We start from the raw sequence: 21,050 nt of genomic DNA on the forward strand, positions 1-21,050 counted from the left end.
TGAGTATCGAAGAAACTAGAAATTGAGATTAAAAGCATAATGTGAAAACAGATATCTCGTGTTTTATTATCATTCAACTAGAAGGGTTGTATAATTGTCATGAATCTGGCTTTGGAAGCCAATTAAGATCAAAGGTAATGTTAATGTGCGTGAAAGTAGCTTTACAGAATCACATTTGAATCTTTTCCAAACTTGCAACATGAAGCACAGCCTTGGTGGCCATCTCCTCTCATCGTGACTATTTCCCTCAATCATCAGCAAATAATTATGGAAACTTCATCTAATAAAGTGGTATCTGGAACAGCTTATTGTGTGAGTAACTTTGAGTCGCATGCTACTATTTTAATTCTTCCCACAGTCTCCTGGGAATCCTCGTTCTTGAACGTTGCATCCTGCAAAATGAACGTCCAAACGTTGTCGCAGAATCGATAGGTATGCAGATGTCCCTGTTGCAATACAATAGGACAAAGAGGCTCAGAAATCACCCAAAGTGTTAATTATATAACTCCTCAAATATTGACGTGATTGTGATCTCATCCATAGTTCTCATACAATCACGACGAACTTTCAAGAGTATCATGAGAAAATCCATCAGCCATTGGATCGAATATATAACTTGAAGGAAAGACTAATTGTAGAAGTAATTGATGCACCGGCTTAAATCTCTAATTGCATCGATTACTTTATCCCCAGATTCAAATGTACAAATAATTACCAAGTTTATTCCAGATGAACTTATTCAAGCTGCAATATTTTATGCTGGAAAACGCTTGAAGAATCAATTAAGTAATCTAATCCATTTAGAATTAGATCAAATGTTCCACAATCTAAACTTCCAACTTTCGAATGCAAATGTTTCTATGCCGTACCCTAGTGCCATTTCCGCCTCGACTGCAACTCATTCAGAAAGGCGAGGTAATATGTTTTCTTTATCATGGTTCTTCATTCACTTCGGGCAACCAAAAGATCATGGGGAAAAAATTGTACTATACATTCATGTTAAGGCTTGACGTGCAATAGAGCACAAACATAAGTATCTCAGAACAGGCAAACACAACTAATTCCTCTTATAAGTAAAAACACGTTTCAAGTTTATAATGTCTTTACTTCGCAGCATAAATCTCTGGCATTCAAAGATGCAATCAAATTCATAAGCCGAACAAACATACCTTGATAGTCACCTTGCTTTTCACCTGTGATTCCAGAGCCTCGGTCATGGACTGCAAAAAACCAAAAGCGCTACGAAATTAAATCAAACAAGACCTCAATTTCGAACACGAATCCAAAATATACACATAAAAACATCTCTGAACCAGCTTTAACTATACCTTATCGAACTGCACAAGAACCTGAATAGCAAGCTCCGGACTAAGAGTACCGTTCTGGACCATTTCGTCCAAAGTTTCAGTCAAACACATTCCGATCGTCGATCTGCGGTAGAGTTCAAACGTTGCCATTCTTCTTCGAAAAACAAGATCTGCAACATATGGAAGTTCTTTGGCTAAGATATCAAATTTAGTTCAACAGAGCACATCCGTAATTGACAAAACTAAATGAAAATTTGAAACATAGCGTCAAAATTCGAGAAAGCAGGCAAAATCTTCGAAATTAAAGCGAGAAATCAATTCGAAAAGGAATGAGAAAATAATAATAAAGAGAAAGAGTACAAGAGCAACGAATTGTAGCTACGGATTGAAAGTGAGTTTGTGATGCTTCTGGTTTCTTTGATTCTAACTGGGTTAACGTTAGCTCCAAATGCTTTTCGCGAGCGAAGAAATTTGGGGCTTTTTATACCCTAGATTTTGTAGATGAGGGTATATATAGCAGCGAAGCCACGGAATGGAAACTCATCAAAATGACGAATTTGCCCCTGACGATGCGCCTTTGTTTCTCATTGTGGGCTCAAAAAGTAAAATGGGCCCTAAAGTTATGTTCCGATGGCCCAATTTGTTCGTGAGCCCAATAAAACCTTCTTTCAGCCCGGCCCAAAAATAAAAGGTTTAAGTAGCAAGTCAAAAAGTCAGATTTGATCGACTTTCCAAAGCGACCTTTCCCGCCATTCGAGTCTCCCTTTTTCGCTCAACCTTCAAACGAAAGAAAAAATGTATCAGATCGATTCCTTATCTTTACCAGAATCATATCCGATCTCCTTCCCGCTCTCACTTTTGCTCATCGATTAACTCATGGAATCCTCATTTTTGCTCTCGCATCCATGTTCTTCCCCTCACTGACCTTCGCTCGAATCGTTCACGTTAAAACGGTAAGTTTCTCATTTTTGGAAATGTGTTCCTACATCATGTTTATTGTTCTTATTATCTAGTTAAGATTGTCGTATGCGGACGTTTGTTTTATTTTAGAAATTTATGTTTGGCAGGAATGCCTTCTGTAATAAGTTATACATATGTAGGATTCATTTGTGTTGTTTTTAGATTTGGAATTTCTCAATGTTGTTCTGAATTCTTATTAGATCCTCAAACGTCGCAACATTTCTGCGTCCGAGTTCTAGATCGCATTGCAGTACTTCTCTTGTTATTCTTATATTTACGAATTGCATTGAATAAATGTTTGTTACTTCAAATTTTCATGTTCAAAGATTTATTATTCTGATGTCTCAAGTATGTAGTTAGTTGTTAGAATAATAATTTTGTGTTTGGTAGAAGTAGATAATAAAAAATTCATTCAAATAATCTAAGACATGAGAAATGCTCATCTTCCTCTGTTTTACTAAAAGGAATTTATTCATCCGACTTTGTTGATACATTTGAAGATCTCAATATTTTCAATGGTGCCTTCATCCCTGTTCTTGATAATAATTCAAATTCAATTGTGCATCAATGACTGAATTTTTAGAAATAAGGAGAAAACGTCCTTTCTAAGTCTTTTTGTTCTTTTAACTCAATAAGCTTTCAAGTGTTCAAGAGCTATTGACTTTCGAGATTGTGATTGATCTCTTTATCTTTTGAAATATATTTGATTTGGCTCTTAGAAGAGATTCTTAAGTACCCAGAATAAGTAAATTTTATATAAGATGAACATTGAATTTGGGCACTTAATTTCCTCAATTTCCACCAAATAAAGGCAATGGAGTTGATTTCATTGGATAATCACTCTGCAAAACATTCAATTGAACTATTTACATTTAGGAAGTTAAGGGTCCTTCCAAACGAATATAATCATACATAATCCCAACAAAAGGACCGTGGTCATTTGTTTGTGTAAGAAAAATTGTATTGTTGCCCGCCACAAGCTCACTGCCCGGAATATCGACACTGTAAAACCGGTACAGACCGTGAATTCCATGTCTAGCTATAGTGTTGTCCTTTCCAATTACTCCAGTTGTGAATAACGGGGTAACTGTTTGTGCATCATTCACTCGAACCTTCAAGTAACAATATATTTTAGTTTCAAGCGAAAAATGGAGACACCACATCCATAGTTCCTACCCGAACTATTTAGGAAAGTTTTATCAAATTATAGAGACAAATTCAAACTCCTAAAACCATGATTCAAAATTTGGACCAAATTTGTAACGATTTACATTAAAGTTCTGATCCTTACTGTTCAAGAGAGTTAGAAGGTAGTCTCTATGAGTTGATAATACCTCACAAATAGTCTCTACGATAAGAAGCCAGTAACATATTGAATAGGTCCCAGTTAGCTATCATGTATTAATAAGATGGTATTTTTTATTGAGTTGACCGTGTAGGTTAAGTAGCTAACCGGATACTAAATTTATAAATTAACCCCAAACTGAGAGGCCATCAGCTGCCAAACATAAAGATAAAGATAGAGTTCCATACTTGTAATTCTGCAGCATGTGCAGTGGCCAATGCAAGACGCAGCTTATATGTTCCATGTGTATCTGGACTGTCAATTTTGAACTCAATTTTCCAAGTAGTTCCTACATATGTGTTGTTGTCGTCTATCTTCCTGCATTGCAAACAAGGGTTATAGCCAAAGTATCTACCAACTCAGTTCCATGTTAACAATAGTTCTATAAAATGCTAACAAGAACTAAGAAAAATGCAATATGAAATAGTAAACCAAAATCTTTCATTTTCGAAGTGGTTATGGTGCAGAATTACATAAAAATTTGAAATCACTGATACAGCTTGAGCTAGCTTGTTTCTATGTTAGCCAGCATGCTACTTAGCCCGCACGACATAAGTCAAGAAACCTACTTAATTGGTTTAGCTTATCGATGTCCTTGAGTCCAATGAGGATAAAGAGGATGGCCCGACTTGTTTAGCATTTTATAGGAGTGGATAACAGCGTTAAAAAGGATGAAGTATTAGCGTGAGAGAGCAAACAATAAAATGACACTAAACAAAACAGAAACTGAAAGACATAGTGTAGTTACGGGGGAATGCAGAAAGACGAAAAGAGTCGAGAAACATAGAAGCTAATAAGGACCCACACGTCATTGCAAAAGATTCTATTATTTCTCCGACCGTGCTGACAAAGCTAAAGCCGAACACCTCAAACAGCTCGAAGGAAAACTAAAACTGCAAGAACAAAGTTGAGGAAGGAGACCTGTTAACTTGTGCAAAGAACCAATCTTTTTTGTAGTCACTATGGTCAACCGTATAAACTAGGTCCTCCTTAGGATATAATTCTGCGTATCTTTCCCATAACCCATACTGCCTAAACCTGAAATAATAATTCATAGAGTAAATTAACATAGAAAATAAGAAATATTGAAATAGAATTGTCCCATCGAACCTCAAATATATATAAATATATGGTTAAATTACAAGTTTAATGCATGTTCGATCCCAAGTTTAGAGATTTATTATTATGAATAGATTAAGACATAAACTTCAATGTTAACGGATTAAACTTGTAATTTAACCGTAATATAACTATGAGGAGGCTAATTTAGAGCTATGCTAAAAGGGAAAAAAGTACATACAGAAAGTAAAGTGAAAAACTAGAAGGAGAACTTACTTATCTGAATGATTGACAAAAAGTTTATTAATAAACTTGGGACTAGGATCTGGTACATAGAATTCTGCAGCAGTACGATCTGGAATGCCTATTTCCCACAATGTTGGACCATCTCTTGGAGGCTCGAAAACAAGTTCACCCACATCGATATCGCTGCCTAAATACTCAACGAGATTAAACTACTAATTATACACTTAATGAAAGCATGAAATTAATGGAGTTGGAGATACAAACCTGGGGTTACAGTGATGAAAGCATCATATTGGTACTCGCTGATAAAATTATATACCCATCCATTAAGACTATAATTTCCACTGAGAACATTTTCCAAAGTGAAATGTCCATTCTCATCTGCTCTGCTCCAGAATTGGTAGCCCTGAGTTCCAAAATGTGTTAACTTCAGCTAAACTCATCAACCATTGACTGAAGATTAATATAGTTTTAGGGGGCTTTTGCATCTAAGCAGCATTTTAAGAACTGAGTTCTTGAAAAGTACCCTCATAGTAAATCATATAAGCCGAGGGACGACTATTTTGGCTAACTTAGGGTCCGTTTAAAATAAGTCATTCCAAGCCGACCTTAAATTATCTTTATAAATTATAAACAAATATTGATAGTAATTATTTAATTTTTTTTTACTTTTTTTTAAATGTTAAAGCTGTTTGGCTGAATGTAGAAGATTCTGTGATGTTGCTGTACCTTGCTTTCTGTTTGCCAGGAGCCAAGTTCCCCGGGAAGTGCCAGCCCCACATATGCACCACTTGCAGGTATGGATTCATTACTCACATATCTAAGAAGCTCAAAATAATGGAATTTAGTAAGTAATTTTGTAAACAAGAACTAAAATAGACACGTGTTAGAAGTTAGAGACTGAAACGTTAGAAACTAAAATGTAAATACATATTGTTCGATGATGAGAGTCCCACGTCGGCTAATTTAAGAAATATTATAGGTTTATAATCAAGGAATACTATCTCCATTGGTATGAGTCATTTTGGAGCAAAGCCATGAGAGTTTATGCTCAAAGTAGACAATATCATACCATTGTGAAGAGTCGTGTTCATCTAACATGGTATCAGAGTTATGTCCTAAACTTAGTCATGCCAATAGAATCCTCAAATGTCGAACAAAGGACTCAATTAAGACTCCAAAAGAAAAAGGAGTCGAGCCTCGATTAAGGGGAGGCGTACTTTGTTTGAGAGGAGGTATTAGATGATGAAAGTCTCACATCGGCTCATTTAGGGAATGATATGAGTTTATAATCGAGGAATACCTCTCATGGATCATCAATGTGCCAGTGACAGTCCCTCGTTGGTCTGCTTTGATAAAATCCTTAGACGCAGGGAAATTGTAAGGCCAGCTTTGAACTTCAGCAGCCATCTGAAAATGAAAACTCCATTTAAATTTAAAATTAAAATCAAAATCATCAACATAATTTGCATCCATCCTTGTAGAAACTATATACCTGTTCTTTAGCATTTTGCCAAAGTCTGAGTGGATCTTCTTTTTCAGGCAAGGAATTGATATGTATAAAGACAGGGCCGTACACCTTCTTCCATGCCTCGTTACTTCCAAACCGTATCACCATAGCCGCTCCTGCGTAATGAGCGCTATGGAAAACCTAACAAATTCAATTCCAATCTACACGTTAATTCATAATCATAATCATAATCATAATCATCAAATTACTTGTAATTGCAACAAATGATGATGAATGTTTCACAGCTAATTTATGAAATTATCATAGGTTTATATTCAAAGAATACTCTCCTCATTTATCAATAGATCCATTTTTTTTTAAATATCTTCTTTATTCTCATTTTTATTAAAGAATTAATCATTTTTTATTTTATAATAATTTAACTTATTTGATTTGAAATCATGGTCATTTTAGCATTTATTCAAAATTACTTTATTAATTTGTTAAAAATAAAGTAAATGTAGGGATGAAAATAGTTATTTTTTAAAAATTCAAACTCAAAATATACATTACTTTAAAATATATATATTATTTTAAAGTATGAAAATAGAATAAATTTAAAAGTTAATAGTATAAAAATATGGTTTAAAGAAAATAAAAATAAAAAAATAAAAAAAGTGGGAGCAGAGAGAGCGCACTTACCGTAAGGGAGGTGGGACCCACATGGGAGGTGAGAACTTGTTTGAGGGGCCCACCGGAGCGATACTCCTCGCTGGCTGTGATTTGCCAAATGCCAATGGGCGGGTCGTTGGATATCCACCCGTGAACCCGAGTGTCTTTGCTTTCGCACCCGTATTGGTACTTGTCATCCACCTGCATCATCGCCCCTCGTCAAACAAAACAAATTTCTTATCCCTAGAAGTATCAAAATTAAAAATAATTTTGTTTTATTTTTTTAATAATTTTTATGCATATTCTTTTAAAAAATTGTAATATTCACACAAAAAAAATTAAGGCTTAAAAAACAATATATGCTTTTTAAAAAAAATATAAGATAATAAGACAATATATTATAATATAATCTAAATTAAAATCTAATTTATCATTTTTTTAAAAATAAAATCAAACTTACTTTTCCACTAAAAGGAGAAAAATTAAAATTAAAATCAGTGCATTAATAGTGTTAATTAATAATTTCACGCAACGCATACAAAAATATTATGTTGAAAAAAGTGAGTGTTGGATTCAAATATTAAATAAAACTAACAAAAAAATTTTAATATTTTGAATATTCAAAAGAAATTTGAGAAATTTTAAGCATAAATAAAAAAAATATATATATATATAAAATAAAATTTCTTATAAAAAGAGTTGAAAGAGGCACCTCTCCCTTGAACTCGGGTTCTATAGGATCCACAAGGAGGACGGCCTCTGGATACTCTAGGGCTACTCCTCGGGGTGGCTTCCGATCGTCTGGTAAAGGCATGAATCTCTGTCTCTCATCTGCTACTACCATGTATCGAAACCTAAACATTTCCTTAGTCGATTCAATCTCAGTTTCTTCCAAATCGAAAAGAAACAAAAAGAAGATCAAATTCAAAACACCGATTTCTTTACTTGTCTTTTCGCGGCTTGAATGCGATTCTGGTGTTGTCGATGTTAAACGCTGGCCAGTCTTTCAAGTGTTCGTAAATGGCGTACGAATAGAATCCTGATGAATTTCGAAGTATCACGAACCTGTCGAAGAAGAAGAAGATGAAGAAGATTTTTCCATTAATCGTTCATTTCATCATAATTTTGAGAGTTTTTTTGTTCTGTTTGGTTACCTTTTGTCGACATTCAAAGGAACTACGTCGTCTCCGGAGGATGAATTGTAAGTTCTGCTGAATGAGAGTTCTATCTGTTCGTCATTTTGTACGATTACCTTGAAATCTGTTGCTTCAATTCTGTAAATTAAACGAAATTGCTTCAAATTTTTCAAAATACTTTCGAGTTTCTGTTTATTACTTCTATAATCTTCACCAAAATCCTGGATAAATTTTGATTTACAAACAACAAAGTAGAAACAAGCGGCATTTGAACTGAAAAATGGCGCACTAAGAAACGAAAAAAGGGAGAAAACGTTGCTGGTTCTTAGGAAACTTACCGATCAAACATGCCTTTGGTTCCTTTCGCTCCTGCGGTGTTCCAAACAACGTCCCAATATCTGTATATTCAGCCCAAACAATCACAAGGCTTAGCTCTGTATTAATAGAAGAAAACCAAAAATTAAAGTTTTTTTTTTTTTTTTTTCTTTAAAATAATAATTTTTTATAATTCTTAATAAATTTGAAAACAAAATATATTTTTTTTTAATTTATTTTTTTAACCTAATAAAATAATCCTTAATAATTTAGGAAAATAGAGTTAATTACCCTCTATCATCTTCAGGATTGGTCACATCAAGCAAGTTTTCAATCCCATGGTATTGTATTCCGGTGACAAATCCCATCGGATTCGATATCGTCACTGCAATTATTTCATTCTCCATCACAACCTGTTATACCACAATAACATGTTAAATTCTTTAAACACGTAATTCTAACGCTACCAAAAATAATCATAGAAAAGATGACAGAGCGTTACATATTGTTCTTGGATGTGAAGTTGCAACAGAGACACTGATGCATTGGGGCTGTGTCCATCAGGGCTATGTCCATCGGGGTTGTGTCCATCGGGGCCGTGTCCATTGGTGTCGGGCGTGGTCGAGAAGGCGGGGTCTTTTGTCGTCGGGGGGATGAAGGGTCCGTAAACGTAAAAGAAAAGGGAAGAAAAGAGCCAAAATATTTTGAGGGAGTCGGACAAAATTGAAAATGCACTTTTTTTCATTTCCCTCAAATCTGTTGACATTGGGTACGTGAAGGAAGAAAGGGCTTCGAAGGGAACCTTTTTTAACTTTATAGCTAGGCTTTGGTTACTTGAACTAAAAGGCAAAGCCTCTCGTGAACTCCTTGCTTTGTCGCCACATTTGGTTTCATTATATATAAGGTTAAAAACCAATATTTAGAATTTGTTTTTTTTTTTTTTTTTTAACAAATTTTAAAATTAGTTGAAATTAACAACAAAAAAAAAAACTATTTGGTAAATTTTGGAAACAAATTTATGTTGTATTTTCTTAAATTAAAACTATTGTTATTATTTTAAGATTTATTGAAAATGGAAAGAATTAATTTGGATGTTTAAAAATATAAAAAATAAGATAAAATGAGAATTAAATAACTAAAATGGAATGTATTTGAGCCGTTGATGTGGAATCTACCTATTTCAGCCTAGGAATGAAGTAAATTAATTGTGAAAATTTTAAAATTTTAAAATTGGCCAGAAATTAGCTGTTGGATTCCTTAATTTTCATTTTGATCCTTTTTATAATTAATTGTGATTTTGAATGCTAAATAGCATAATAATACAGACTTGATAACGTAATGAATGATATTAACTTTGGGTGTGAGGACATATTATTCATACATTTAAATTATTGCTACGATGAATATTAGTGACCTATCTCAATCCGTTAGATTTTTATTATTGGTTAAATTACAAATTTAGCCTCCAAAAATTAAATTGTTAAAGATCGAGTTTAATCATTTTCAACTGACTATAAAATATAAAAGTCATAAATTTATTAACATTTGACATTAAACATACTATAGTGAAAGTCGACTATTTTAGGTTTTTTTTTTTTTTTTTAATCATTAAGAACTGTTGTATAGAATTATGTTTATAGCTTTAATTTAGAAGGAAAAACTACTTCAATTATTCTAAAACAATTAAGAACAAATTTTAAAAGATTATTAAATACAATTAAAAAAAATACCCATTCACCTAAAAATATTTAAAAAAATTCGGAAAAAAAAATAAAGTTTTATTTCTAAAGTATCTCGAAATATGAAATTTTGTCCCTTATGAAAATTTCTAGCTCCACCCGAACATGATCCGAGTCATACACGAGCTTTAGTTTACGATATCTTGCAAGCTATTGATATCTTGGAAGGGTGGTTGCTTCATATGAGAGTAAAGAAACTGAAGATTATGTGAAAAATTGGAGTTAGAAGAGGAGTGTTAGCGGCGTGATGGCTCATGCATGACACCCTCACAACACATAAAGTGCTTCAAAATCAAGTTTATCAAGACTCCATTTGTTTTATAATTATTTATTTCCAAAATTTAAAATGTTTGGCTTTTTAGCCTATAAAAATTACCATATAATAACAATATTCAACTTTGGATAAGAGCGAATATATCCTAAACTTACGGTCTTGCCCAATAATTTTTTACTATATATTGAAAATTCTTTCCTTGTCGATGAGTTACTCTCCCTTTGGGAGAATTTCTATGCTGCACCGGTATGAATACGATTCTCATTAATTGTCAGTCACGTTAGCATCATTTAAAAATTTCTATGCTGGACGGTTTTCTGAATCTATAGATCAACTGGTTAAGACATACGGCTAACTTCAAGTTAACCAATGAACAAATTAAACTAAGAAAATCAAACCAAAATTTCTTTTAACAAATTTTCTCAAGATATAGGCAATAGGGAGTTTAACTTAAAGCCAAAAGAAGTGCAATATAAAAAAGGTCAGTAAAGACAAGTCAGTTTGTTGAAGGAGCTTCCAGACGGATATAATCATACATGATACCTTGGAAAGGGCTGGTGCAGCGTGGCTGAGTAAAGAAGATTGCGTTATCTCCTTCAACAAGGTGTAAGCCTGCTATGCCCACGCTGTAAAGCCAATAAATTCCATGAATTCCATGTCTTGCAATTGAGTTGTCTCTCCCTATCAACCCGCTCGTAAACAAAGGTCGTTTTGAACTCGGATCATTAACCCGAATCTAGAGAGGGAAATCAAAAAGAGAGAAAAAAAGAAAAACGTGTTTTGGTTAAATGTTGAGCATTTCAGTTATTGTCAATGATGTAGGCATCTTACCTGCAATTCAGCAAGAGTTGCAGATGCAATTGCGACTCGTAGCATATACCTATTCTTGCGATCTACTCGATCGAGTTTGAATGCGATTTTCCAGGTAGTTCCTTGATGTGAATTATCGTTCGTCTTCCTGTAATACATGGAATAGTTTGATGACAGATACAAGACATGTCAAAGATCATATAACGAACATAGCCACAGAAACAAAGAAGTTGTGAGGATCGAAGATGACGATCGTTGGAGACTGTTTTTGGTTATGGGTAACGAATAGCAAAAGAAATATTACCTAGGGACCTGAGCAAAGAACCAATCTTTACTATAATCACTTGTGCCAACGGTGTATACTAAATCCTCGTCCGGGTATAACTCAGCGTACCTCTCCCACAACCCGTACTGTCGAAACCTGTCGAGTATAAACGGTAGGGATTTCAGATTTGATTGGACTTAGATCACTCAAGTTCTACAAAAGTATCCAAACTTGTAGAACTATAGAAAAGGGGCTACCTTTCAGGATGATTTACAAAGAGCTTATTAATATGCAATGGATTAGGATCAGGAACGTAGAACTCTGACGCGGAGCGATCGGGAATGCCTATCTCCCATAGTGTCGGTCCATCTCTTGGAGGTTCGTAAACAAGATCGCCAAGTTCAATGCTAGATCCTATATTTAAACATGGAATACCATAATTGTGTACACAGAAATTGAAAAGCTTGAGGCAATACACAGATACAGGGAACAATACCTTGGCTTATGTTGATTAAGGCATCGCAACGGTAATCACCAATGAAGCCAGGGACCCATGCATATAGATTATATTGGCCAATGTGAACGTGATTGATGATAAAATAGCCACGATCATCCGCTCTAGTCCAGAATTGATATCCCTGAAAATAAGAATAAATTCTTTTAAGAGCGTACATGTTCATCATCTCCTTAGAATTGATAGCTTCGCTGTTTTGAATTTAAGTTAAACAAACACCTTGCATTCTCTCTGCCATGACCCTACTTCTCCTGGTGCAGACAATCCGACGAACGCTCCACCGGCTGGAAGATAGTCTCGGCTCATATACCTACAAATTTTAATAACAAAGGTTCGAGCACATAATCTAAACCAGAAAATTAAACAAATCGACGCTAGGACAACATTGAAATATTTCTAATGGGGAATTTGCGAATACTAAATGCCTACCTGTCGAAAACCAGAAGCCTACCGCTAATGGTACCCCGTTGATCCAGTTTCGGGAAATCGTCGGAGGCGGGGAAACTGTATGGCCAACTTTGGACTTCTGCCATCATCTGGTAATATCATATGATTATTAGTATATCTCATAAAAGTGTCATCCATACAAACACAAAAGGTGAGTGTCTTAATGCAACATACCTGTATTTTAGCATCCTCCCATAACCAAAATGGATCATCTCCAGCTTTAGTGGAGTTAAGATAAAGAAAAACAGGCCCAAAAACTTTCTTCCATGGCTCGCCATTTCTAAATTTTGGCACCAAATCTTGTCCAGCATAATGAGTACTAAGAAATATCTGAAAAGGGAAGTTGAAATTGAAGGAAGAAAATGCCAGAAATCCTAATTGTCACACAAAATCTCCATAATTAGTGGTGTTAGATCACCTACAGCAAGAGTTGTAGGTCCCACATGGGATGTTAAACTCTGCTTATGTGGCCCGCCTGATCGAAATTCATCGCTCGGTGTAATTTGCCAGAACCCGATGGGCGGGTTGGTGCTTATCCATCCATGGACCTTTAAGTCTTTATTTTGACATGAGTATTGGTATTTGTCATCCACCTAAACAAAAATGGATCATATCAAAGCAAGGTAGATCCTATCAAAACATCCTGAGTCATCCCAATAGGTAAGGATCAATCAAACAAACCACTCCTAAAAGAGAGAACAGTGTTCTTAGGGTACCTCATCCCTGTGTTCAGGGTTCTTGGGATTGGTAAGCAAGACAGCTTCAGGGAAGCCCAAAGTCTGGCATCTTCCAGATAAACGATCATCGGGCAGGGGCATCAATCTCTGCCTGTTGTCAGCTACAGCCATGTACTGAAACCTATCAATTCAATCCTTGGTCTAATGAATATAATAAGTTGACATGAAAGAAAATAACCCGACTAGGGGACGATTAAGGGACTGGATAAACAAGTCCAAGCTAGAGTCTATACCGTATCTTCCTTCAAATATCCCCTAATTACTGCCTATTTCAAAAGCGATCACGAAAGAAAGAAGTATCACTGTAACAGCCCATGCCCATTGCTAGGATATTGTCCTCCTTAGACTTTCCCCTTAAGGTTTTTAAAACGCGTCAGCTCGGGAGAGGTTTTCACACCCTTAAAAGGAATGCTTCGTTCTCCTCCCCAATCGGTGTGAGATCTCACAATCCACCCATTTTCACCCCCTTCGGGGCCCAACATCTTTGCTGGCACACCGCCTCATGTCCACCCCCTTCAAGGCTCAGCCTCCTCATTGGCACATCGTCCAGTGTCTGGCTCTGATGCCATTTGTAATGGCCCAAGCCAACCGCTAGCAAATATTGTCCTCTTTGGGCTTTCCCTTTCACGTCTCCTCACAAGGTTTTTAAAACGCATCTACTAGGGAGAGGTTTCCACATCTTTATAAAGAATGTTTCGTTCCCCTCTCCAACCGATGTGGGATCTCACAATCACTGTAATTAAACACCAACTAATAAACAATGCACCGTGATGCGAGTCTCTCGATGAAGCCATACATGACTTGTAAAAGGATAGAGTCTACTCACTTATCTTTTCTGAGTTTAAAAGTGATCCTAGTTTCACCAATATCAAAATCAGGCCAATCCTTCAAGTGTTCATAAATAGCATAAGAGTAGAATCCAGAGGAACCACGTAGAACTATGAACCTAGAAGACAAAACAGCAATACTCAATTTAGTAATCAATCAAAAGTTCGAGCACAACGAAACATAAAAATCGAGGACGAACCTCTTGTCGATATTCAGAGGAACAACCTTGCCCTCGAGGGACGGATCCCACATCCTTGTAAAAGAAAGCTCAACCTGTTCCTCATTTTCCACTATAACCCTAAAACTTGATCCCTTAATCCTATATGCAAACCAGTTCTCAATATAGATGAACACATAAAGTAATAACAAAACCGTTCAAATGCTAAAAATTGAGAAAATTATGAAGAAGAAAAAAGCCATACACGTCAAATATCCCCTGGCTTCCTGGAGAATTCCAAACAATATCCCAATACCTAAACGTTTTTAACAAAAGCAAGCAGATTATCTTCTTAAACTGGTTATTAATTAAATTAATTTCAGCTGTTAATTACAACAGCGTATACCTACCCTCTGTTAGATTCAGGGTTGAGAACTTCAAGCAGATTGTCAACACCATTATAACGTATACCAGTGATAATTCCGTCTGGTTTTGAGAGAGTTAGTTGCAGTATTCCATTATCTACTACCACCTGCACATAACATGAATAAACAGGGAATACTCTGGAAAGTTCTGGAAGGAAATTACAACTTTCTTCTCAGAAGTTTTCGATTATTTACAGTTTGGAATAATATCCTCACAGAATCCGAACAAAATGGAAAAATAAACTTACATGATGATCTCGTATCTGCAATCGCACTCCCCGGGAAGACATTGTGAGACCTTCGATTCTGAAATTTCTTGAGAAACAAGAATCGGAAGAACGAACAGAACTAGAAGATCAAAAACCAGAATCTAAATTCAAACAACGGAAAAGAAGAAGTGTTTCTTGTGATGACGGAGACTGATAGCGCATACTGATCTATCGTGAACAACGATCGACTGAGAATAAAACGGATTGCGGCGATTTTAGGTATCAAATGGATTCCGATGATCGATACTGTACAATGACTTTTCCTATTCTCTTTAGGATTGAGAATTACATTGCTCGACGCCGAAGATTAGAATTTGGACAAGTACGGAAGTGGCGCGATTGGTTGGCGGGGTGGATCTGATACATATATATGAATCATGGGGTCTGGAATGCCAATGCAACGCTTCAATTTACTAGTTTTTCAAGTTCGAATAATGCCACCAAATAAGGGTGATGTTCATATTCATACTCTAAGTAGCAATATAATGGATTATAGAATTTTGAAATTGTGTTCGTTAATGAAAATTGTGCTTATTTTGTTTCTAATTTTCTAAATACTTACTCACATTGCAAAATTAAGAACAAAGCTTTAAAATTACTTTCTAAAAAATACTTTTTTTTTTAACTTTAAAATTTGAAAATATAGGTAAAAATATGAAACCAAAAAATAATCATGTGTTAATGTTATTTAATTTGTCCGTTCCATACTTTATATATATATATATATTTGAATTTCCACTACTGACAGGCTAGTCGGGCCGTGAGGTCAGTAAGTCGGGCCGTGAGCGCAGTGGGGATGAGATCTTTTGTCTCGAGCTTCGCTTTTTCATGTGCTATGAAATTACGTTCTCAGGCATTTCGTTTCCTTCCGGTGTTGCCTACTAAGCTCCCATCTTCGTGCAATTCAACTTATCATTTCTCAATGAGTCTCATACGAAGAATTATTCCATTTTAATATAAAAATTGTGGCATCGATACTATTATTTTGAAAACAAATTTTCAAAAGATAGATGATGGTTATACAAAGAATAACAACTGAGAAGACAGGTGGGGATTGATGGAATGTGACAGGGACTTTCTCGTAATTTTACCCAATAAGAGACTGAAAAATATATTCTAAACCCAAAAATAGCCACATTTAATAATTTGACCCTAAAAATAAAATATAAATGTTGCATTAATATTATTCTGAGAAGAGATTCAAACTCATCATACATAGCCTTAAGAACAAAGGAGTAGAGCCGTCGGATCGAAATCTCCGCCCAAATGTTACGAGTTTACAGTAGTTGTCTAATATTCTTGGTACAGAAAAATGGAAGGGTTTCTTTTTCTTTTTCTACATGGAATATTCTCCACTCTGTGGGACTAGGAGGATCTGTGGTAACCAACTCACCTCACCGGCAATCAGTGTACCACATTGTTCTCGCCCTTTTTCTGGAAAAATAAGGATCCTAATAGAACGGCAATACCTGTTATTGCAATAGTGAATATAAGGCGTCGGGTAGAAAACTCCTGCGGCTGTCTTCTTCGAGCGCCTCGACCTCTAGCTTCTTCTCTTTCTGGTGGTGCTGACCCCACATCCCTTCAGACACAGTTGACATGTTGTTAGAAAGAAGATAACAAATTGAACGTTCGGAATTTCGAATACGAGAACCATGAACATAGATCACGTGTTTCGCATTCGATCCTACTAAAACAAATAGTGATGCCTAAATGTAAATGGAATTCATCATTCAATGAAACATAGAGAAAATGTCAAGCTAAAAGTCTAAATACACTGCTCCAATGCTCATCAAACCGCTGAAGTGATCACATGATAAATGAAATAGAGGAATTTAAACGATTCACATTCCCGCCCTCCAAAAAGAAGAAAGGAACGGAGAAAAGTTACGAAAGTGAACGAAGAATTGAGGGTTTAAGTAGCAAGTCGTACCGGTCTATTCCACATACTTTTTTTATATACCTGTGAGTGTCTAGGCTCACTTGCACAAACCTAGACTATTCTCACAAAACAACCGTTTGGCCTTACTACATTTGATTGCCAAGATAACTCAGATGACAACTATGAACTCGTTCTCTTTAAATCCTTTATTATTCACGTGACTGTTATCGACCACTAAAGACCAAACTATGGAACAATGCAATAAATTTCTCACATACAACAAATTTCTAACCGTGGAATAATGCTCTACCTTATTCCATTAGATGGAGCCAACTCCATAGAGAAGAAGGAAGAGAGGAGTATATGCAAATTACACGGCATTGGTACGTGCAGTACCACGAGATAAGACGCTTCCATTTACTAATGAAGTTTTTGTTGAGGATTATTGAGATGGATAATCCCACGTTGACTAATTAAGAGGAAGATCATGGGTTTATAAGTAAGGAACACTATCTCTATTGGTACGAGTCTTTTTGGGAAAACCAAAAGCAAAGCCATGATAGCTAATGGAGCGGACATTATCATACCATTGTAGAGGTTCGTGATTCCTAACAGTTTTAAGTTTACAAAAGTAGTTCAAGGGGATGTTTCCGAATACAATGCAAGTTTCAAGTATAGAACTTGGAACTTCGTAGCTTCCAAAAGTTGATAGAACAATAAGACATCATCTAGACAATAACTTCAACAGATAACAAAACTGTTATTACCCGAAGCATTAGAGATTTAGTTTAGAAAAACAAAACTAATAGATGTCTATAGTAAGATCTATGCGTTTGTTTTATAAAAAAATTCGACCCGTCGAACTCCGCTATAGCAATGAACAAGTTTCATCTTTCCTTTATAAGAGAAGATAGGCCAAAACTGAAGGGTTCAAGCAAAAAAATTAGTATAAAAGTATTTGCAGAAGCAACAAATAAACACTAATACAAGTTAAACAATCAATTGATCAAACGTTAATTGATTCTATATACCTGGAAGACTCTGCTATATTATCTGCTGCTGCAACATTCTCGCAATTATTCTCATGACTATATCTTTCTCGCAGTCTTACATATCGGCGACACAGATGACAAAGCTCGGTCCTGTTACCACAAACCTCCTATACGTTTGAACCAACAAAGGTAGTTATTACATCGAGACCTCTTTGAAGTTCTCGTTTAACTTGAAAATAACAATCGTTCAACGTACCTGATGCTCAGCCAAATCTATTGCTGGCAATGGGAACTCACAAAACTCGCAAGTAACAATCCTTTGAGGGCAATTTTCACCTTTATGAATGGCTAAAACGTCCCGTTCCATGGTCTCGCTACACAGCGAACAGGAAACCTGTCGAAATACAAGGCCATAAACACTTGAAATTCCAATAATTCAAAGAAATACCACTAATCCTTATCCAAAGACCGCAGAGCCACAACCTAAACTAGACAGAATCATAACCCTCAAGCTTAATGTTATAATCGAAGCTGTATAAACAATGCAACAAATTGGAACAAAAACCTAATTAAGAGAGAAAGCGGAAGAGTAAAACATAGAATAGCCTTAAAGTATCATCATTCATGCATTTCGGGTATCAACTAAGTTTGAAGGAAAAGTCATCATACAGAAGCATGGGTGTTCAGGAAATGTTCCTCCGCATGTCTTTTAGGAACCATATCGCCGCATATTTTACATTTCTCTAGGTTCCGCTCGCAATGAACAGAATGCAGATCGATATTTGTCGACGGAATGTCTCGGCCGCTGAATGGAGAAGACAAATCAATCATCGTTCATATCGTCACTATAGAAGAACAACTTCTAGAAACGGAATCAGGTGACAAAAATCATCACGAAGAAGATCAAATATCAGCGCAATCACTTTCTGACCTAATATTTCTTTTCTAAATTAACAAACCAACGATCCACTCTCCAGCAGATTCGTGACTAAACTGGATAAGAATCTCTGACCATATGAATAGAAAGAAACCGAAATCCAAAACAATCGCAAAAGACAATCACGATTGACACAATTCAAAAAATCAACACCAGAATCAAGAGAAATTGAAATCGCAAAAGATCTTCAAGTAATTTTTTGCCGTAAACATAGAAGTTATCGATCCATCCAGAATTACAATACCAGTGACTGCATAAGCTTGTGGTCGCTTCGGATGCAACTGCCATCGGAACGAACGAACGAACAGAACGTAGGCGATCGTTGTACAAGGTCCGTCAAAATTAGGTAAACAATAACTGGGCGCTGCAGAGAAATTCGAGGAGATCAAATAGAGGGAAAAAGGAGCAGAAAATGATAAGATTCTGAAATTGAACGAAATTTACCTAGAAATTCGTCGCCGTGGATCGATAACGCTTGGAGAACAAAGAGCAACCGACTTCGATTCAACTACTTCTCATCGAGTGAATGACTTTCACGAATGGAGACGATCCACCTCACCCACCATTTACCTAAATGAAAAGAATGTTCGATTTAATGATTGAGCATATATATATACTTATCCTTCATCCAGCTTTGTTCGGAAATGGAAACCGACAAATACATACATACATATATATATATATACGTACATATATACATACATACATACATACATACATACATATATATATATATATATATATATATATATATATATGAAATAATTAAAAGGAAATAAGAATAGAAAATTCGTCATAATTGAGAGAATAAAAAAAATATTTGATTAAAGGTTCAAATTACTATTGTAAGTCATCTTAATGTGTTACAAAGAAATATTAACATTGATTAAAAAAAAAAAACTGATAATATTAAAAAGAATATATAAAAATAATAATAATAAACTAATTTTAACCTTAAAAGAAATAACTTTCTTATTTTTATAGAAGCGGGGGCTAGACCTCTTTAATGGGCTGGGCCTAGACTTCATTTAAGCCCAACCACATTCGTTCAACCTTTACAACGTCTAGAAAAATTTATTCATAAAATATTGAAAATTTACGACCATTTTAATTTTCTAGAACAACAACTCGATGAATTTAGTATAATTTTTTAGAAGGAACATATAAATATTGATAAAATTCATCATATTTTTACGGTGTGATGGTTCGGACTAGCTGTACCTTCTGTTTCTTTTTTAGGGCTAAGCTTCGAAAATGCATAGACACTTTTAATTTCATTTGTATTGTGACAAAGACTCGATTTGTTTTAACTAGGTACTACACCTCGAGTCTAAACTGAATTCGATAAAGAAACGGTGGCTCGAGAATAACTGCTGGCAGGATAATCCATTTTTCCTCAAAAAGAGATGAGAAAGAAAGATACCAAATAGTTATAAAGGGTAAAGCAGCCATATTTTTATATAATAAAATATTCTGGTTTTATAGGGACATATTGCAATATTATTTTAACTAGTGAGATAATGACGTGGCAAATAAAAGAACATCAATTTATTTCATATTTAGTGATTTAATTTAGTCAAGTTGTTAGTCCTAGGTTGTCTACTTTTTTATTAATTTGTTAATTAGTATCTTACATTTGAATAGTTTGTTTTTTTTATTAAAAAAAATCCTTGAAAATATATAAATAGTCCATTATAGAACAATATAAATATTTTGGAGAATGTTTTCTCGGTTGAATGATGAAAGTCCCACATCGGCTAATTTAGAGGATGATCGTGAGTTGATAATAAAAGAATACTCTCTACATTGCTACGAGGCTTTTTGGGGAAGCCTAAAGCAAAGTCATGAGAGCTCATGCTCAAAGTGGATAATATTATACCATTGTGGAGAGTCATGTTCGTCTAACAAAAGTACTCTTATTTAAATAATAATAGTATGATCATTGTGATAAAGTATCAAAGAATCACACGTGGAATATTCCATAATGGAACTTTGCATTACGCCCAATTACATTATTTTCACAAAATTATGTTCTGTTTATAAATTAATAATAATATATTTATTAAATTAAGTTTAATAATATTTAATTCTAAATTTTCTATATTTATGTTTCAAAATAACATAAAAATATGTGATTTTAATTTTTAATATATATAGCTAAATTCTAAAAAAAATTAAATTATTTAAAAAGCAAAATTTTCATAATCAAATAATTGGAGGCCAAAAATAAATTAAAGCGTCGTGGAAACGACGCGTCTTTTTTTTTTTTTTTTTTTAATAAAGA

General features: G+C 34.9%; 4 protein-coding genes across 6 annotated transcripts; all 4 read right to left on the reverse strand.

Moving 5' to 3' along the window:
* Positions 1-37: 37 nt before the first annotated feature.
* LOC111446721 (transcription initiation factor IIA subunit 2-like) lies at positions 38-1,800 on the reverse strand. Its single transcript, XM_023085657.1, has 4 exons — positions 1,668-1,800; positions 1,329-1,477; positions 1,170-1,220; positions 38-446 (listed from the first exon to the last, which is right to left on the reverse strand). Exons 2-4 carry the CDS (start codon positions 1,455-1,457, stop codon positions 306-308), a joined length of 321 nt encoding a protein of 106 aa, XP_022941425.1. The 5' UTR covers positions 1,458-1,477; positions 1,668-1,800; the 3' UTR covers positions 38-305.
* Positions 1,801-3,035: 1,235 nt separating this feature from the next.
* On the reverse strand, positions 3,036-9,287 carry LOC111445776 (probable rhamnogalacturonate lyase B). 2 transcript variants are annotated; one of them, XM_023084249.1, is made up of 15 exons: positions 8,993-9,287; positions 8,782-8,903; positions 8,514-8,573; positions 8,194-8,313; positions 7,985-8,104; positions 7,752-7,893; positions 7,070-7,240; positions 6,413-6,568; positions 6,221-6,327; positions 5,647-5,737; positions 5,182-5,323; positions 4,948-5,104; positions 4,534-4,650; positions 3,801-3,930; positions 3,036-3,379 (listed from the first exon to the last, which is right to left on the reverse strand). In XM_023084249.1, exons 1-15 carry the CDS (start codon positions 9,254-9,256, stop codon positions 3,140-3,142), a joined length of 2,139 nt encoding a protein of 712 aa, XP_022940017.1. In that variant the 5' UTR covers positions 9,257-9,287; the 3' UTR covers positions 3,036-3,139. The 2 variants fall into 2 exon arrangements, with proteins under 2 accessions (XP_022940017.1, XP_022940018.1); XM_023084250.1 differs by lacking the exon at positions 8,993-9,287 and having other exon boundaries at positions 8,514-8,609; positions 8,782-8,814.
* A 1,633-nt stretch (positions 9,288-10,920) lies between these two features.
* LOC111446358 (probable rhamnogalacturonate lyase B) lies at positions 10,921-15,320 on the reverse strand. 2 transcript variants are annotated; one of them, XM_023085145.1, is made up of 15 exons: positions 14,935-15,320; positions 14,672-14,793; positions 14,527-14,577; positions 14,304-14,423; positions 14,103-14,222; positions 13,256-13,397; positions 12,962-13,132; positions 12,714-12,869; positions 12,522-12,628; positions 12,312-12,402; positions 12,075-12,216; positions 11,836-11,992; positions 11,618-11,734; positions 11,335-11,461; positions 10,921-11,239 (listed from the first exon to the last, which is right to left on the reverse strand). In XM_023085145.1, the coding sequence occupies exons 1-15, from the start codon at positions 14,974-14,976 to the stop codon at positions 11,000-11,002; spliced, it is 1,905 nt and encodes a 634-aa protein (XP_022940913.1). In that variant the 5' UTR covers positions 14,977-15,320; the 3' UTR covers positions 10,921-10,999. The 2 variants fall into 2 exon arrangements, with proteins under 2 accessions (XP_022940913.1, XP_022940914.1); XM_023085146.1 differs by having other exon boundaries at positions 10,995-11,129.
* Positions 15,321-16,114: 794 nt separating this feature from the next.
* Positions 16,115-19,349, reverse strand: LOC111446359 (XIAP-associated factor 1-like). Its single transcript, XM_023085147.1, has 6 exons — positions 19,211-19,349; positions 19,011-19,130; positions 18,499-18,634; positions 18,086-18,223; positions 17,869-17,996; positions 16,115-16,537 (listed from the first exon to the last, which is right to left on the reverse strand). Exons 2-6 carry the CDS (start codon positions 19,052-19,054, stop codon positions 16,360-16,362), a joined length of 624 nt encoding a protein of 207 aa, XP_022940915.1. The 5' UTR covers positions 19,055-19,130; positions 19,211-19,349; the 3' UTR covers positions 16,115-16,359.
* Between the last annotated feature and the right edge of the window lie 1,701 nt (positions 19,350-21,050).

The sequence above is a fragment of the Cucurbita moschata genome, unplaced genomic scaffold, assembly GCF_002738365.1.
Source record: "Cucurbita moschata cultivar Rifu unplaced genomic scaffold, Cmos_1.0 Cmo_Scf00008, whole genome shotgun sequence".
In the NCBI taxonomy this organism is placed as follows: domain Eukaryota; kingdom Viridiplantae; phylum Streptophyta; class Magnoliopsida; order Cucurbitales; family Cucurbitaceae; genus Cucurbita; species Cucurbita moschata.

Bases quoted from the DNA above. Each gene is read 5' to 3' on its own strand.
- LOC111445776 (XM_023084249.1), bottom strand. From the start codon at position 9,256: ATGTCAACAGATTTGAGGGAAATGAAAAAAAGTGCATTTTCAATTTTG. The intron at 8,574-8,781 runs GTAATTAACTCT...CTGAATATACAG, and splicing joins AATCCTGAAGATGATAGAGG to ATATTGGGACGTTGTTTGGA. The intron at 7,241-7,751 runs GTGCCTCTTTCA...GCGATGATGCAG, and splicing joins AACCCGAGTTCAAGGGAGAG to GTGGATGACAAGTACCAATA.
- LOC111446358 (XM_023085145.1), bottom strand. From the start codon at position 14,976: ATGTCTTCCCGGGGAGTGCGATTGCAGATACGAGATCATCAT. The intron at 14,578-14,671 runs GTAGGTATACGC...AAAAACGTTTAG, and splicing joins AACCCTGAATCTAACAGAGG to GTATTGGGATATTGTTTGGA. The intron at 12,629-12,713 runs GTATGTTGCATT...TGATATTACCAG, and splicing joins GGGAGGATGCTAAAATACAG to ATGATGGCAGAAGTCCAAAG.
- LOC111446359 (XM_023085147.1), bottom strand. From the start codon at position 19,054: ATGGCAGTTGCATCCGAAGCGACCACAAGCTTATGCAGTCACTG. The intron at 18,224-18,498 runs GTATGATGACTT...GTATTTCGACAG, and splicing joins TCCTGAACACCCATGCTTCT to GTTTCCTGTTCGCTGTGTAG. The intron at 16,538-17,868 runs GTATATAGAATC...CTGTGTCTGAAG, and splicing joins AATATAGCAGAGTCTTCCAG to GGATGTGGGGTCAGCACCAC.
- LOC111446721 (XM_023085657.1), bottom strand. From the start codon at position 1,457: ATGGCAACGTTTGAACTCTACCGCAGATCGACGATCGGAATGTGTTTG. The intron at 1,221-1,328 runs GTATAGTTAAAG...GGTTTTTTGCAG, and splicing joins TTCTTGTGCAGTTCGATAAG to TCCATGACCGAGGCTCTGGA. The intron at 447-1,169 runs GTATGTTTGTTC...GTATTGCAACAG, and splicing joins AAAGCAAGGTGACTATCAAG to GGACATCTGCATACCTATCG.